Genomic DNA, 18,912 nt, shown 5'->3' on the forward strand with positions numbered 1-18,912 from the left:
TTCACTCATCCTCTGTGCTCCGATAACGGTGTCGGTCTCCCTCTTCCATCAGTCAAACTCCAGTGTTCATGTCAACGCTGTGCTGCATGTTGTCGCTCCTTACACGTTGTTTTCACTTGATATCGCAGCCGCTTACATCTGTCCTACTAAACATTAGAGTCAATTCAGCTGGGGAGGCAAAATAACACGTCAAACCAAGCTAGAAACAGGATATACTCCTTAGAGTTTAGCTTTTTTCACTTTTCTTCAGCATCAGTACATTACATATTGTCATTTCCCCATCCATATACCATTATAGCTGTTGTATATTCTGTGTTCTGGGAGAGTGAAGGGAGGGCTGCCGCTGGCTGTGCTTGCTGCCTGCTGACTTCAGACTGCGGCCAGAGGAAGAGTCTGGAGGGGAGAGAGACAGACGGACAGTTTAATGACAGAGTATGAAGCAGGAGCAGTAGTATTTATTTACAAAGCCACTTGCTAGTCCAGTCCATAAACACACTGATGAACGCTGTTTGTGCAAAGAATAAGAGGGGTTATTTATGGCTCAGAGACAGTGAGAAAGCAGATGCATGCATGTATACACAAGCAAACACCTCCCCTCTCCGCTCTGTAGACTTTCCCATCCACATAGTGCTGGGCCTCCACGCAGGACATGATGATGATCTCCATCTGTGTTCCTAACAGGAAGCCTCCTCCATCCCATCCCATTAAAACACAATTTGCACCATGCTTCATTTCCGATGGTCCTCATTCACTACGGGCTGGAACTAACCCCTGCGTTAGCATCACGCTTCATTTACACAACCAGTCGGTGTGGGCTGGGACTAACTCCTGCACAGCACATTGACACCTAATGGACAGGCTGAAGTGGCTGCTGGAGCCAGAGTTGTACAAAATGAGACAGTTCTGACATTTGGAAGGGGTCACTTTGACGTTGCTTTTGCTTTTACACGCCAGGCAATATTAGCGCCTTGGAGGTTTGACTTGGATTGTACAGTGGGAAAGGTAAAATGTAATTTCAGTGTTATGTTTCTCAGTATTTAGTCTGACTTATGGTAGCAGTGAGGAGTCAAGAGCATTGGATATGGGATATGGCAGCTTCATTGAGCCCTGGGAAACAAAGAGAGGTGTGTGTGTGTGTGTGTGTGTGTGTGTGTGTGTGTGTGTGTGTGTGTGTGTGTGTGTGTGTGTGTGTGTGTGTGTGTGTGTGTGTGTGTGTGTGTACCTGAAGCTGTGGAGAATGAGGCGTCCAGCTGACTCTGTCTCCTCAGCAGCACCTCCTCTCTCTTCAGAGCCGCCATGTACTTGGAGTAAGACCACGACATCTGAGGGAACATATCCAGAAATACAGTCAGATATAATGTGATTACAAACACAATGACATTAGAGGATAGAGTTTCTCCTTTATTGCCTTTGGTGGGATTTGTTGAGGGTCGTTTTGAATTCACGTTACAATTGAATTTATGCTTTATCTTCATCACTGCAGTCTTTATCATAACAAGTTGTCCTCTCAGATACCTTTCAAACGACATCACCTAATTCTGGTTCAGCTCTCTTCATATGATACCTTCAACGCAAATACATCTTCAGCTAAATTGATTATGAATGTTACCTCATAATTTTATCAGCAAGCCCCTTACCTGCTGTGTGGGAGAACAGCTGCTGCTCTGTCTGCTTGTCAGCTCCTTTTCTCCTCTTCCCTCTCTCTCTCCGTCCACCTCATCTTCCTCTTCCTCTTCTTCCTCTGTTACACTGGATTCTTGCCTCTCCAGCTCCTCCTGTACAAAACGGGTTTGGATTAAATATAGAGTAATGTAGTTTTAACGCTGTATTTCACAGGGAGTTTTGTCTCTATAGAGAGATCACCGCACACTCGACTGTCTTGGCTACGGTGCTAGAGGCCAAAATAAATCAAAGTAGAGGAACAAAACTTCTGCACACTGGGAGTTTTGTCTCTACCATGGCCAAAATAAGACTTTTACTTGGGAAGTATTGCAGTAGTATTTGAATTGTATAACCACAGTCTCTTGCTGTGAGAATCTGCTTTACCCTCAGCTGACTCACCTGGGCCCTCCTCCTCTCTTCCTCCTCCTCCTCCTCCTCTTCTTCCTCTTTCCTCCTCTGTCTCTGTAGCCTGGCTCTGTGTTTGACTCGTTTCTCCTCCAAAAGAGGCAGGAGTTGCTCCTCCCGGACGCTGCTCCTCAACGCCTGGAACTGAGGCCACAGCTTCAGCAGCTCATTGAACACTGACATCTGCACACACAAAAATACACACATGCACAGGCACCCAAATGCCATCCACACACACACACACACAGGTACATCAACAGGCAAAAAAAACAAAACAAAGATTACATTCACACTTGCGCTCTCACAGATTTGCAACACACTGTACAGCATCACATTAATGCACTTATACACAGACACTACCTGTGCCTCCCTAAAGATGTAAGGCCCCAGCTCGTGGCGGTTCTCCAGAATGCACTGGGCCTGTTCAGGGGGAATGTCTATCTGCAGGGCGGGCGGCATGGAGGAGTTGATGAAGCAGCTGATGATGGTGGAGATCTTTTGCTGGATGGTGGCCTCTTCACTGTGGGAATGACAGAGATCCTGTATAAAGGAAGAGAGAGGGGAGAACAAACATGAGGGGAGGGATGGTTGACATCCATTCCCAGACTCCAGTTGAGAAATTTGACAAACTCTGGGGAAGTCAGGGGATATCACTGAATTTTACAAATGGGTCACTTTACAGGAATATACCATAATGTATTGTACAACTTGACACATTCATTGCATTAGATGGTTGTTGTCAGCTGGTTTTCTCCACAGCAAAAACAACTGTGAAAAACAGCGTTCACAAACCACGAACAAATCACATTTTTTAGCTCATGGAAGCACTCCGACTTAGTTATGGAAAGTCGAAGAAATGTCATAGAATCAGTGCCGTGTTGGGAACCCTGCATTTCAATAAAAGTGCTATGCTACTTAAGCCGAAGCCCAGAAGAGATAAGACAGCCACAGGGTTAAAGACTTAGAGAGAATTAGCTTCAGTTAGTGACTATCATATTTTCAATGCCAACTGAAAACGTAATCCCTACAGCTTGTTTTCCTTTTGTCTTTGATATCAGACATCATACGATGATACTTAAAATACTTCCACAATAGCTTTGATTGTAAATAAATTGCAATGACCATTCTTTCCACAGACATCCATCTAACCCTCAAGTGTTTTGGAGCATTTTTGCTTTTATTTGATAGTTTACAGTGAAGAAAGACAGGACAGATGGGGGAGAGAGGGAGAGAGGGAGGGATGACATGCAACAAAGCTCCTAGGCCAGATTTGAAACCAGGATGTTGCAGGTACAACATTGCACCAACTGAGCCACTGGGACAGCAACCCTCAAGTGTCTTTGCTTCTTCCTACCTTGTACCTCTGGACCTCGAGCCAGAAGAGCACGTCATTCTCCAGGAAGTCTCCCTTCATGGAGACAAAGTGCTGGAACTGCAGGCAGGTGATGGGGTTGAGGAGGATCCGTCGAAACACCAGGATCTCCTTGGAGGAACTCATCCACAGCCCCTCGGCCTGCTGCAGGGAGACATACTTTGAGAGGATTCTTTGGGTCTGTATGAGCGCTTTGTAAGTTTTTGGTCTGGATGCTTGAAGCTGCTGCGCGAGAAACAAATTTCCTGCTGGGGATCAATACAGTTCATCTCATCATTATCATCAATTCATATGTAAACATCAAAAGACACAAAAAATGCACAGTGGTAGCATATATACTGTCCTCCTTAATAACTGTCACCCTTGGTAAAGATGAACCAGAAAGGCAATGAACTATGAGCTACGTATAGTCTTTGTTCAGAGAAAATTAGAAAATTCCATTATTTTATTCAGGTGCATGTGTTCAGAAAGCCTGTTCTTTGCCAGTGTTGAGATAATGTTTATTCTGTAATGATGACTGGTACAATCATGTATGCAAACTCCTTCCTGCAATCATCCTGCCTGACGTTTGAAACATTCATGTTTTACATCTCTACTCCGCTGTGGAGACAGGATGGAGGACGGGAACAGGGCTGGACGGAAAACACTCCAAAGACTATTAAAGGAAGGTTAGCGATGCTGACGCTTTAATCTTATTTATCCTGGATCCAATTTAGGAAAACTAACCACAAGGCCAAAATGATGTTTGACAAAGCCAGTGCACGAAGCCAAGTCATGAACTAAATCACACAATGTTTTTTAGGCCAGGAAATGCCTTATTGCTCTCCATTCAAAATACCCAGCTTCCACAGAGAATTTCTCCTTACCTTCCAGGCTTCTCTCCTCTTCTTCTGTCGGCGGTAGACCTCCGAGAGCCTGTCTGCAGCTTGGGGCTACAACACACACACACACACACACACACACACAAAGGTCAACAGTCAGACACTGAGTAAACTAGGGTTACGCAGGGACACAGAACACCTCTCAGGTCTGTCTGCTCCACACTCTCCTGCTCTTTGCCTCAGTAACTGAAGCGCTCTCCTCTTTTCACCTTTGCCCTGCCCTCGTTCTTCATTTCCTCTAATCCATGTTCCCTCTCAAGGGGACACTTGCCTCTCTGACGCAGCCTCTGTCTTCCACCTCCACCTTCTCTGTCTCACCCTCTCACCCCGCTTTTCCACCCCTCCACCTGTCTCTCTCTCTGGTGTGTAACGCTAAACTACTTCTACCTCTCATTACTTAATGAGAGGATCCTTGTGACCAAACAAGGTACACTTGATAACATAATGAGGCAATGTGTGGTTTGTGTGTTACCGCCTGATGAGGCAACCCGAGAGAACGATTGGGCAGCAACAGCATTTTGTGGTTTTCTCACATAGCGGATGCACTAATGAGTATCTGACTTCTTATCTCTATCCTCTCTCAAGGTCATGATACATGAGCAACATTGTGAGGGAATGAAGGTGGGCAATAATTCCAACAATGATCCCCAATAGTATTTTCATGATGCTATTGTTCCTTAATGACTTTGTGCCAGTTTCCAATTCTCATCCCTGTTGCGATAAACAATACTGACATTCTCCATTTTGTCAATAAATCACCCATGTATCGTGACGTTTATGGCTGTGGGGTAGACATTTGACCACTGCCATTACTTAACACAACATGTTAGTCACAGGTATGTGCAAGAGAGTACACAGGAGCTTCCGACTTGAAAATGCCCTTCATGTCAGCATCCAGGTGGTAAATACTAACGTCACCAACAAGGAAATACCTGCAGTCAAGTGTAGGGAATGATATATGCATTTCAAATAAAACCAACAAAATGAACGATTTTCATCAAATCAATTCATTTTGTGATTATAAATTTTTAGATGCCGTGGCAGGACACAACTACTTGCTGTTTTTTGTTTTCTTTCATTTGTGGTTGACATCACAATGTTTGGTGGTTGTGTGGATGTGTGTTAAGTATGAAAAAGCTGAGAATAATACTGAGGACCAACCAAAGTCTACAAAAATCTTCAGTCATGGCATCTTGACAGCTTCAATGTAGTTTGAACATGTGTACACCTCTAAATTGTTGCTGTCAACTCTTTGACGTTTTTTCCCATATGACATGAATGCAGCATAAACCCCACATGCAAATACTGTCCACAAGCTCTTGGTGGTGCCTGCCCTTCAATAACTTATGGACTGATGACTATTTCACCACTGTTATAAAGGCTTCATAGTTGTGTCACAAATCTCCCAGCAACCACAGCTCATACCATCATGGCTGGGCACAAATAATGACTAAATATCTTACAACCAGGCTAGAAAAAGAGAGATACGGTATCTCTAAAAAGATTGTTGTGTAGATCCATTCAGTAACATGAATAGTCTGATAAGGTAGATTTGTTTTCAAATTTAGGCTACTGTGTGTAAATTTTCTTGTCTATAGCCTTAGCCACTGCTCCAAAACACACATTATCAAACCTAAGATTGATCAGATGTATCAGTGGTGAAATGATCAGTCAAAATATAACAGAAATCATTCTATTGAAACCTTGTGTATCTGTCTCTCTGTGAACTCTGCCGTGGCCAGAAACAGAGGCAGCCATGTTTTCTCAATATGGCTCCTGACGATGTTCTGGATCTCCACAACTACTGGGTTGGAGAGACGCTCGAGTCTCAGCCGCTCCAGTCCACCTGCCAGACGAATTATCTACACACACACACACACACATAAACACATAGAGAAACACACAGAAAATCAAGACAAAACAGTCAAAGATGCAATAAAGGAAGATGCGGACACAGCAAGATTTGTTTTATATTAAAGCTGTGCTCATGTGCTTGATGGTAAAGAGTAAGTGTAGCTGTCTGTAGATTTCTCTTAACCACATTAAGAACATATGAGGGCTACTCAAACCCAGAGGAAAGCTGCTCACAGTAGGAAACCTGCCTGAAAAAACCCTCTGCTTCCTGACTCCTGCGGTGCTCTCCATCACTCCCACAATCCCTCTGTTCTCTTCATCGCCCTTGTCTGCTTTCTCTCTTTATATATCGCTCTGGCCACGTCTCCCTATTGATATCTCCTTTTTTTATTTTCTCTCATCTCTCCATCACATTTTGCACACACGCAGGCATGCATACACACACACACACACACACCAGAAATGAGAACCAGTCGTGGCACTGGAGTGGGAGAGTCAGTAGATGAAAGGGGGCCAATCTGTGACTGGATGACTGAGTGATTGAGAGAGTGAAGGGCCAAAGCAGTAAAGCTGTCAGTCTCTCCACATCGCTCACGCAGACAAGAACCAAGACGGAGATGCGAGAGACCCGGCCAGACCCGATCCTACAGAGCTAGAAGGAGTAGAATTGGCCTTCTCATTCAATTAAAACATTTTTAAGGGTTATTGTGATGGTATTTATGAGACGAGGATGACATATGACAAAAAGGCATGTGCCAGAGTAAAACCCATGATGTCAACAAGTACATTGTGGGTCTTTTAGCCCAATGAGCCACAAGAACACCCTCAAATCAGCGTTCCTCAACCGCCATTTGGCCGGTATGTCCTATACCACATATAAAACAATTCTCTTTTCCATGACAGCGTTATAAAAATTCTGTGGCAGCCATCTCTGGTGTCCCGAAGGAGATTATCAGGCCCGCCACAAAGTGTCCCCTCTACTCATCCTAATTCTATACACCCCATGCCCTCCTACAGTAATGCTAGAATCCAGAAACCGAATCTCCAACTATAAATGTCAGGAGAGATTTCACCCTACTGTCATTGTTGCTGGAGCTGATCTTCTTTGTCCTCTGGATCCAAACCACAATCCTCTCATTCATCTCATCTTAATTCTAACCATGCCCTCCCATCCTGCGCTCTCCACCAACACCCTGCTGTCACAGCTGTCAGCATGGAGTCGGTAGGACGCCAAAAAAGGGAGATGGGAACTTGTGTGGGAGCCGTAGCACCCCCAGTTTATCAAATCTGGATGTCGAACCGAAGCTCACATCCCGTCTCTGGTTTGTCATGTCATGGCACCTTGTTTCTCCCTCCGTCTCTCTAATCCTTCCACAAGACGTTCACAATAATTCAAACTCACTGGAGGCTTAAAATTGTTTGTCATCACTAGACCAAAATGGCTACGTTTGTCATGTTGATTTGTGGGAATGGCAATAAAATATAGCATAGATTCTAAAGAAATGATGGGATTGACTAACGTACATTGTTCTGCTGCTCTGCTGAGGCGGGGCTGTCGGGGCCAAAGAAGTACTTCCTGGTAAGGTATTTGGTTGCGATGTGAGACGACTTCTCCTGTCTGACGGCCTTCTCCTTCTGAGGAATCCTCCTGTACTGTTCCAGGTCCAGCCAGCAGGTCAGGTGGACACTGAACAGGATCAAACGTGTGCAGAAGACCCATGAAAGATTCATGTGAGCTGTTCAAAGTGTAGTGTATAGTTGCCTACACACCAGGACACTTAGTGCGCATATGTGTGGCGTTCTATTGACTTGTTAATGTGAATATTACGCACATTTACATGATTGGTATATATTTAATAAGGGAGATCAATAAGGGATAATGGCTTTTACCTGGAATCACCCCATCAGTGTACTTCATGGAAAAATAGAAAAAGTGTCCCTAATGTTTTGTACATTCAGTGGATATTGCTGTAAATTCACTTATCTGCTTTCTTCAGATGGCCATATCCCTCTCCTTGTTACAAACTGCATATCACTGTTGTCGGGTGAAAACCTTGTATATCCAAAATATCGAAAGCCTTGCCTTGTTTTTAGCTTGACAAGCATGCATTTTTCAGTGTAGTCAATGGGTGTTGAAAGGATTTCATAAACCCATTTTATGATGTTCTCAACCCTTGTTCAAGGACACTTCAGCAGGGTGAATGTTTGCCAACACTGTGGTTTGAACCCGGGTGCTGTGGTTTAAGGATGGTCTCCCTACTCACTACACCATCCTGCTGTCCTCAAACCATTTTGAGAGATGTACTACAGAGAAGCAAATATAGGATATAGAGAGCTAAACTGAGAGAGAATAGAAGTAAATAGGCATTGATCATTCACCCTGGTGTGACTGACTGTCCTCTGTCAAAAGTAAGTGAGGCAGTCTTAATGTACAAGCTCACAAGTCACCTGGCGTCCTGGTTCTGGAGGAAGGATAGGAAATGCCGGATCTCGTGGCGGTGGCGAAGTAAGGAACCTAGACGGTAACCACGGTAACGTGGAGAGACATTGGACCAGGGGTCAGGCTCCTGGGGGCCCGCTGAGGGAGGAGGAGGAGGAGGTGAAAGAGGAGAAGGAGGTAGAGTGGACTTGCACTGCTCCTCCTGTTGAGATGGAGCGAGAGGAGGAGGAGAAAGAGAGCGAGAGAGAAGAGCAAGCAAGAGAAAGGAGGGGGGAGAGAGAGAGAGTGAGTGAGAGAGAGGGGGGGGGGGGGGGGGCAGAGCAATATAGTCCTTGAACAGTAGCTAGGCAACATTGCTGCTAAGCAACACATAAGTACTGGTATGACGTGATTTTCATATTAATATTTACATTAGCTGTTTTATAGTCACAGCTGTGTGTTTATTGGGTATTTTACAATGGCTTCCAGCATGACTCAACCAATCAGACCTTAGGACTGCAGCTATCTGTTTTATACTGCTGGACTGTGGTTGACCTGACCTGTTTCAGTCGGAGCTCTGACTCCTCATACAGGCTCTGCAGTTCCCTGTACTCCTCACTGTCCACCCGGCGCACCTCCTGCTGCACACACACCTGGGGAAACACACACACAAACAAAATCAAACACACATACACCAACACTTAGGAAAGCCTAGACTCAGGCAAATCATTCTAATCTATTTGCTCTAAACAATATTCACACATGTACCAACATCTCCTGCTTTTTCCCCCTTTTTTTTATTATGTCTTAATATGTTGGATATTATGTAATGTATTTTTTGATCAAAATGTATTTTCTCTTGCCTCCTTCCTGTGTGAGCTGGTAGGGATTCAGTGATTTGCTTATGGACAGTTCAGCAGGGAGGAAGCTTGTCAACACAGGGGTATTTAACTCCAGTCTTGAACGCCAGTCTAACTTGACAACATATTAAAGAGAGTCCACCTCCTCAACTGGCTGAAAAGTAAGTGAATTGAACCTGGCTCTGGATGTAGCTACCTGCTGGTAGGACTCTTTATCCCTGGCTACCAGCAGTGCCCAGGGCTCCAGGAGGAGGGTGAGGCTGTGCTCCTCCACCCCGTCAAACAGCTCCTCAAAGGCGGGCATCAGTCGGTCGTACACCTCCCTCCTGATCTCCTCATCTACACCAATACTCCTCCTGGCAGAGCTGCACAGATAGGTGGAGTAAAGGATCTGTGGAAGAGAGAGGACAGAAGAAAAGAGAAGAGAAGAGAAGAGAAGAGAAGAGAAGAGAAGAGAAGAGAACTTCATTACTTCAGAAACATTTCTCATCACAATCATCATCACTTTCATCATCCTCATCAACAGAGTTCAGTGTTGTCATACACAACATCACTATCCAATCCACACTGTATTCACTATCTCTCATCACTACAGCCATCACACCATATAAACATTGCTTGTAACTCTCTTGGCCATGGAACAATGGAAACAGATACTCATCAATATGTGATTCCTCTGGTGAAATAAAGCTTAATTGAAGGAAAATAGATTTCACTGTGATTTATTCTGGACAGGCCTGCTTCCCTCCCTGGTCCAGCTGTAACCAGACTGGGTGGTTCTGGGTGACTGGCCTGGCGCGCCACTGGGGGGGGGGGGTCTGACTCACATGTTTTTATGGCCGCTTACAGCTCCCCACTTAGTGAGGGGTAAACAGGGTACAGAGACCGGGGGGGGGGGGGGGGTTAGTATTTTTCCTTCATTTACAAGTCAGTTTGAGATTAATTTAGGAAAAATAAATCCTGAGGAGAAAAACTTTTTGGTACTTGGGGAGGGGGTGTTAGTGTGTGTGTGTGCTGACCTGTGCTTGTCTCTGTACTCGGTAAGGGTCCAGTCCGTCCTGGTAGAACAGCTGATGGTAGTGCTGCAGGTCAGTCCAGAAGTTCACTGCATTCTCCCATAGCTGAGACAGGACAAACGACTAGTTATCATCATGGACTTGTATTCCTTGTCACAGCAAGTTTTTTTTTTTTTTTTTTACAACTCTTTTTATTGGGGTTTTCAGAGTTTTGTGACTCGTGTTTAAACTAAACTAGGCTAGTTTGTGGGAAGGGTAAGCGCATTGTTATTGAAGTGGTCTATAAAGGGTTGCCAAATCTGGTAGAATTTGTCTTCACACGCTCTCAATGAGAATTTAATGTTTTCCAAGTGCAGGTGCTGCATAACATCTTTCATAAGGGCAGAGTGGGTTGGAGCCTGTCTTTGCTTCCAGTTTAATAATATCAGCCTGCGTGCTAGGAGGGTTACAAATGTCATGTTATATTGAGAGCTGGTTAGCACAAGATCAGATCGTTTGACTCCAAAGACTGCCGTCAGTGGATCAGGATCAACAGGTCTTTCCGTGATGTCTGATAGTGATTGAAAAATGTCTTGCCAATATTTTGTTATTCTTGGGCAGTGCCAGAACATATGGGCTAGTGAAGATGGTGACTGCCCACATCGGTCGCATGCTGGATTTATATTTGGATACATTTTGCAAAGTTTTTTTTTTTGATAAGTGCATTCGGTGTAATACTTTAAACTGCAAGAGCCCATGTCTAGCACAGACTGATGAGGAATGTACCAGTGCCTGGGCTTCTGTCCATAGTTCTTCTGTGATAGCTACTCCTAGATCATTTACCCAGGCTGTTTTTAGATAATCTAAGGAGGTGGTACAATCTAAACATGAAAGTGCGTTATAAATAATGGAAATGCCTCCTACAATCAAAGGATTTGACAAAAATATGGATTCCATTGGTGAACTATGTGGAATGTTGGGGAAGGATGTAGTGTTTTGTTTGACAAAATTGCGTAACTGTGCCTTTTCTGTGCCACGCTTGAAACATTGCATCAGAGAGAGATGGAGTAAATAAGTGATTTACGACCAAAGGAGCCAGAAGAGAGCCAGAATGCCACCCAAAATGTTTTCTTATTAAAGACCAAATTTTAAGTGAGTGTGAAACTAATGGATTATTTGCAGAATACGAGCGTGTGGTGGGCAATGACGAAAAGAGCAAAGCTGATAAAGAAGATGGGGAGCAACACTTTCTTTCAATGCAGAGCCAGGCAGGCATCTGATCTTGGAGTCAAAAGGAGAGTGCGCGTAGATTGCATGCCCAATAGTAGAGTTTAAAATGAGGTAGTCCCATTCCGCCCTCTGACTTGGGTCTCTGTAAAAAATCTTTCCTTATTCAGGGGGGCTTCTTATTCCAGACAAAATTAGAGATTATTTTATCTAAGTTCTTAAAGAAAGTGTTATTGATAAAAATTGGGATACATTGAAATAAGAATAAAAACTTAGGAAGGGTGTTCATTTTAATTATATTAATTTGGCCAGCAAGTGAAATGGGGAGATTTAACCACTTTACAAAATCTTGTTCTGTAGGTTTAAAAAGTTCTAAAAAGTTCTGTTTGAACAAATCAGAGAATGTTTTGGTGATAGTGACCCCCAAGTACCGAAACTGACTTAAAACTTTAAACGGGAGAGAGCTAAATGTTTGTTTTTGGGCTTGAGTACTGATGGGAAATAAAACACTTTTGGTGATGTTGACCCTATACCCTGATACCTTGCCAAAACTCTCTAAAATGGACATAATACTGGGAATAGACGTTGACGGGTTGGAAATGTACAGTAATAAATCATCGGCATATAATGAAACTTTGTGCTCCCTCCCTTCCCTAACGATTCCAGTTTAAGTATCTGAGGCACGCAAAGAAATCGCAAGCGGTTTGATAACTAGTGCAAAAAGAAGCGGAGAGAGAGGGCAACCTTGTCTGGTGGAGCGACTTAAAGGGAAATAATCAGACCTAAACCCATTTGTGTGAACAGAAGCTAAGGGCGAGACATAGAGTAATTTAATCCAAGAAATGAAAGTTGGGCTGAATCCAAATTTGGACAGGGTCGAAAAGAGAAAGTCCCACTCGACCCTGTCGAAAGCCTTCTCAGCATCAAGAGATATAAGCACTTCGGAATTGTGGGGATTTGTGCTGGGAGAATAAATAATATTGAATAATCGCCGAAGATTGAAAAATAAATGTCTATTTTTAATAAAACCTGTTTGATCACAAGATATTACTGTTGGGAGCACTCTCTCAAGATGTGTGGCTAAGATCTTGGCTAGCAATTTAGCATCTACATCGAGAAGACTCAAGGGTCTATATGAGCTTGGGTTGAACGGATCCTTGTCCTTTTTAAGGAGCAGAGAAATACATGAATGGTAAAATGTTGGTGCGAGGTGACCAGTATTGAGGGATTCATTAAATACCTCGAGTAAAGGGGATATATGTTCTATGAATGTTTTGTAAAATTCTGGCGTATACCCATCTGGGCCCGGGGCTTTCGAGCATTGCATGTTGCGTATGGCTTGATGTATTTCCTCCACAGTAATAGCTTCCTCAAGCTGGACCGTATCTTCCTGACTTATGGAAGGTATATTTAATTTGTTGAAAAAACTACCAATCAGTTTGGGATCTCCAGCTGATTCTGTAGAATACAAATTGAAATAAAAATGCTTTCATTTATTATTACTTGTCCAGAACTAGTACGGATTTCTGTGATTAATCTAGAGGCGGCTGATTCCCTAATTTGGTGTGCAAGGATTTTGCCTGCTTTTTCGCCATGTTCATAGAATCTATGACGGGTTGTGTCATCAAATTAGTCGTCTCTGAAGTAGTAAGGAGATTAAATTCAGTTTGAAGGGAAAGCCTTTCCTTGTAAATTCAGGTGAAGGAGAATTGCATATCGCTGATCGAGTTCGAGAAGTTGATCTGTCAGAGTTTTACAGTGCTCATTTCGCACTCGTGTGGCTAATGCCTTTTGTGAAATAATCTGCCCTCAAATATATGCTTTAAGCGCTTCCCAGAGTGTACTTTTAGAAACATCTGGTGTGTCATTTATTGAGAGATATAACTGTATTTGAGATATTATGTCATCAACAAAGGGTTTGCTAGATAATAAGGTATTATCAAATTTCCAGTACCTGGGCATGTGTTTGTTATGAAATACCAATTTAAGAACAAGGGGGCTATGATCGGATAATACAATCGCTTCATAATTACAGTGTCTCATCAAAGAAAGAAACTTACAGTCAATCAGGAAATAGTCTATCCTTGAGTAGGTGTCATGTGCGGGTGAAAACAAAAGAATATTTACGCTGATTTGGGTACATAAGTCTCCAAGGATCTGTTATCTTGAATGTATCCATGCATGTATTTATCACTTTTGCTGATTTAGTAAGGGCCTGTGGTCTGTTCGAAGATCTATCTAGCATTGGATTGAGCCACCTAGAATCAGTTGATGAGTATCAAGATTGGGTAAGGTGGCCAAAAAGGAAGATATAAAGTGCTCATCGTCGTGATTGGGGGCGTATATATTGGCTAAGACCATGGGCATGTTGTAGAGTTTTCCAATGACTATAATATATCTGCCATGCAGATCTGGGATGATATTAGATGATATAAAGGGAACATTTTTACTAACAAGTATAGATTTGGAGTTAAAATGGGAGTGAAATACCTGGCTGACCCAGTTTTTGCGCAGGTGAGTGTGATCCTGATTCTTTAAATGCGTCTCCTGCAGGAAGGCAATATCCATCCCCAATCTTTTAAGATGAGCCAATATATTTATAATATATATTTATTTATATTTATATTTATATATAAGTCAGAAGTAGATAAAATAGAAGCACTAAGCATGAGTATTGACATCCATCTGCATTTAGGAGAAAAAAAAACCTACAAGAACACAGAAACCCCTGCTAGAACATACCCCTAACCCCTCTTTACCTTTCCCCAACTGAAAGGTATAGAAGAAAAACTTAGGCAAGCAACTTAACTTTCTTTGTCCAAGACACATTCAGTTAAACTGCAATGAGCAAAATTTAGCTCTTAGCTCCTTCATAACAGAAGTCTATTACATGTAAACGAAGTATGACTAATTATATTTGAAAAAACAAATAAATAATTAATGCAGTTCAATTGACCAAAAAGTAGAAGAAACATTGGTAGTTTCATTTAAAATGACGTATAAAAATAATAGTAGTAGTAATAATAATAACAGTAACCATAACAATAATGTCAGCAGTACTAACATCAAAAACGTATTGCAACACATTCAACATAGCAATACCATAACAAAAAAGAGAGAAAGTAAAGATCGGGGATTATTATTATATGTATTATTTTCCTTTCCCCTCTGCCGCCGTCATTAAATAATGGCATTTGTTTAAACTTATAAAAATGTCTAGCTTTACGTTAGCTCTGGTCCGTGCATTACCATAATACCTATTTATAGTTCGTTAACGTTACCTTGTAACGTGTAGACATGTCATTGTCTCCAGATGTAACGTTAATGTCAGCAGGTACACGATGTTTTAGAGGATGGGTAGACAGCGTCCATGTTAGCCGGCTGTGTTTTGCGATGAAAACCTGCTAGCTTGTCAGCTAGCTAGCTAGCCGGCTGACAGTCACATTCGACAAAGTTTTTTGTACTCCTTTGCCATCGAATGCTGTGCTTGTTCTAGTGCTACAACTCGATCCATGGTGTGACTCAGAGATTTGCCCATTTCCAACTGTTCTTTGGAAAACTCGGTGTGTGCGGCATGGAGTGAGGACAGCTCGTTTGCTAGCTCGGAGCAAATGGGAGCATGTCTGCTTTGGTTTCTTCACGGAGAGATGAGATCTTTTTTTTTTCTTGGTGCATGCTGGCTATTTCAGATTTAATGTCACTAAGCACTGCCTTCCGCGACGACTGTAGCTCGGTTCTCAGTACATTAAGGGAAATAGCTGGCCCTGTTTCGTCCGCCATTTTGAGACATCCAGACGAAGGCAATGTCGTAGAAAGCGGCACTTAAGTCTGCTGCCCTTGCGTGTACCTTGTTTCATGCCAAGTATACCCGTTTAGTATGGTCACTGTCAAAGATGTTTCTTAAAATAATTGGTTTGGTCAAGTCAAATGTAGATAACTGAACAGAATTAAGACGGAGCTTTCTGCATTGTAGCGGAACCGGAAGTCTGTGTCACATCAAGTTTTAAAAGTGTCTTTAACAGTATAGATGGTACCGCCTCACTTTAAAGTAATAATGTCTAAAAGTATTGTAATCCACTATTTTGGACGGCTAAGTAAGGATGTAACTCGATGTAATAGATAAATTGAATAAGAGTGTTTCATATTCAAATGTAGCAGCTATTATTGTACCTGGTTTCCAGATTGTTCACAGAAGTGTGTGAAGTATAAACCAGCCCGGGAGTCAACATAGAGAGCCTGTAACATCCGCTCCGTTGTTCTACTGCTACTGAAATATAACTGATGAAACACACACACACACACACACACACACACAGAGACCAGAAAACTTGAACATAATCAACAAGGCAAGTCATAAAAAATAAATTAGAATCATGACAACGAACACACTTCACCTCTCTTATAGAGGAAAATTAAGCTCCTGCCAATGTTTCCACTCACCACTGAACAGACAAGTCCCCCCCCCCCCCCGAATCTAGAAAGAGCTCCATCTCTATTGGTTTCAGTGCATTGGTTACATGTCACGGTCTAAATGCTCTCTGGACTCTCTATCCCATCTAATAAACTTTCTGTATCTTCTCCACCCAGTTTTCCTACCTGTGTGTAGACAGTGTGGGGGGATGTGGGCAGGCAGGTGTCAGGCCAGAGGGGGGGCAGGATTATACAGCCAGGATGGGGGTCTAGCCCTGACGGAGGCCTCAGGTGCCTCTTCGTCCACAGCCCCAGATGAGGGGATTCATCACTGTCTTCCTGAACAAACTGGGACGTCCAGAACCTGGGAGCCCTGTGGGGATTCAAGAGAAAAGACAGCAAAGGGAGAGAGAATTACCAAAGAAATCCATTTGTACAAAGAGCAAACAATATAAGCAATATTAGCTGACAATATATGTTGAAAATACAGCTTATGTAACATATATTTCACAGTATATGACAGAAAAATATGTGAAATCCTGGCTGAGTCTACCAAGGACATATAAAAAGACACACCCACGCCCCCACACCAGTGTCTCTAAAACATATTATGAAGTGAAATATTAGATTTTCACCAGTAGAAGAGCAGAGCCTCAGTGAGGCAGGGCTGAACCAAGCGTAGTTTCTCCTCTGTCCAGCAGGGGGAGGTAGTGAGGCCCAGCCTGGAGAGCAGCTCCACATTCAGACTGCTCCGACTGCTGCTCAGCAGGTAGCGGCTTCTCATCAGGACCAAATGTCTGATCCATGTCACATCACATCACATCACATCACATCATGCAACAACACATCACATCACGTCTGATACTTCTATCTTACACAACACCAATCACATGTCTAACAAACACAAAAGCATAAGTATTGTGACAGTGAGATTAAAGTTTTTGTTGCAGTTGACTGATCTACAGAAAATATATATGGAAATATGCTTCATTCATTCATTCATTAGGCCAATCAGATAACCATAATTTCTTTGGGGACATTACCATATGGTGTAATAGAATAGCAAAAGGTGTGTGTTACAAATACAGTGTGCAGTGCCATGTTTTTCCTCTTTACCTGCTCTTCTGCTCCCGGCGCTGTGTAGCCTTCAGTCTCTCTATATCCATCCAGAGATGAAGCAGCTTCTCTCCCGACGTTCCTCGTAAAAACTCCTTGAACTCATCCAAGCCCTGTCTACTGCCATGGAAACAGGCGCCATGGTAACAAATATCAAGGACATTTTTCTGGTCTGCGCCCCTGCTCCCCTCCTTATTCTTCTCCTCATCTCCCTCTGTCTTTTCTCTCTCCTCGCTCCCCTTCTCGGCTTCTTGAACTCTCTCTTTCTCTTCCTCCAGTCTTTCTCTGCCCTCACCAGCTGAATAGCGGCAAACTTCACATTCGGAGGGGCCGTTTGGGAGGCTGAAACGATTTCTCTGGTCTCCCGACTTGCTGAGACAGTCAGAGGTGTTTGTCTGGCTGCATTCATCCGTTTCTTTCACTGCATCTTTGATCACCTGTTTAACCACTTCGGCAGCCAGATACTCTAATTGTAGGTTGGAAGACTCAAGATTCTGGGTATTGGACTCTATCAGCCACTGCTCCTCTGCAGTGCCAGCTGGTGGTGCTGTGAAATAGAGGCTCAACTCTGTTTCTGGGCTGTGGGGTTCCTGAGTGTTCTCAGAGTTGAGGTTAGAGGAGGAGGAGGGGGAGGAAGAGGAGAAGGTGTGTGGATCCTCTGGCTCAGAGAGGCAGGAGGAACATCGGGAAGATGCACAGCATTTTGGGTTGATATGCTTCCTGTGTCCTTCCTGGCCAGAAGAGGGTAGATACGTACAGTTATACATCCTAATCGACCCTGCACAGTGAGAAAAGAGACAATAATAAATAAACATCCTTGGCTTCATCACTAGATTTCAACATATATACAGAACTTGTAGACATGCACTTTGAAAAGTCATGGCATATACCTTTTGTTGAAACATTCTCTTGAGCATGTGAGCATGTTAGGGCCTGCAGTACATTGTTATTTTCCTTGTTCAGTTGGGGGGAAGAGTGAGGTCTTGTGGCTGAGTGGATGGTTTGACGTGAGTCACCATCCCTCTTCTGGATACAGAGGCTCGGGTCCCACTGAGACAGCAACTTGGCTAGTCTAGGAAAGACCGGAAAGCACTGACAAACCTCCAGTCAACTGACATGTGTAGCACTAGTCATAGATTACACAAGCATGTATTTTTGAAAAGCATGAATTACATGATAAACAAGTGAAATTAACAAACGTGGCTATTGTTACTGCTGTGCCAGTACTTCTATGTGTAGGTTGCAAGCTAGCGTGAGCGAGTCAGTCATCTGATCTGAATAGGGATGTGGCCCTAAGGCCTCACACAGGAGATGCATAAGGCATTTTAGGCGGATTAAAACAGAGGAACTAGGGAAACAGTCTTTCATATAATCACAAGACCTTCCAAGGAGCTACAGCCATTGCAATAACTACAAAATATTTCACTGAATTGCTAACTTTAATCATTGCCAGTTAATTTAAAGAGCAGGTTATCTCTGCATAATCATTTACAAAAGCATCACTAGAAAACAGTGGACATCATAGTACACCTTAGAGTATTAGCTGATTGAAATGGCCCATTCAATCTCACATCCTTTGAATCAAATTCATTAAGCAAGCATTTCTCAGTTTGTAGCAAAGGTAAAATGTTGACAGTAAATAGAAACAACTCAAGTCAGAACATGCAGCAGGGAAAGGCCTGTGTTATCAGCACACGCTGGTTGTCTGTTG

The 18,912-nt window shown here is 43.1% G+C and overlaps 1 protein-coding gene across 1 annotated transcript; it reads right to left on the bottom strand.

Annotated features, from left to right (window-relative positions):
* Positions 1-292: 292 nt before the first annotated feature.
* On the bottom strand, positions 293-17,968 carry LOC139641990 (regulator of G-protein signaling 22). The gene is made up of 18 exons (XM_071516673.1): positions 17,202-17,968; positions 16,721-16,882; positions 16,272-16,458; positions 15,846-15,953; positions 10,473-10,574; positions 9,650-9,844; positions 9,154-9,246; positions 8,623-8,816; positions 7,699-7,861; positions 6,024-6,182; positions 4,647-4,677; positions 4,306-4,316; positions 3,422-3,583; positions 2,428-2,607; positions 2,062-2,250; positions 1,638-1,775; positions 1,223-1,322; positions 293-393 (listed from the first exon to the last, which is right to left on the bottom strand). The coding sequence occupies exons 1-18, from the start codon at positions 17,966-17,968 to the stop codon at positions 293-295; spliced, it is 3,042 nt and encodes a 1,013-aa protein (XP_071372774.1).
* Positions 17,969-18,912: the final 944 nt, after the last annotated feature.

The sequence above is a fragment of the Centroberyx affinis genome, unplaced genomic scaffold, assembly GCF_046629955.1.
Source record: "Centroberyx affinis isolate AG114_WGS23_722 - 3 ecotype Tasmania unplaced genomic scaffold, CSIRO-AGI_Caff_v1 ptg000423l_1, whole genome shotgun sequence".
NCBI lineage: Eukaryota > Metazoa > Chordata > Actinopteri > Beryciformes > Berycidae > Centroberyx > Centroberyx affinis.

Coding starts and splice junctions, on each gene's coding strand:
- LOC139641990 (XM_071516673.1), bottom strand. CDS start 17,968: ATGTATAACTGTACGTATCTACCCTCTTCTGGCCAGGAAGGACACAGG. Junction 7,862..8,622: donor CTCCAGAACCAGGACGCCAG/GTGACTTGTGAG, acceptor GATCCTGTTCAG/TGTCCACCTGACCTGCTGGC. Junction 4,678..6,023: donor CAGAGAGACAGATACACAAG/GTTTCAATAGAA, acceptor TACACACCAGAG/AGAGAGACAGGTGGAGGGGT.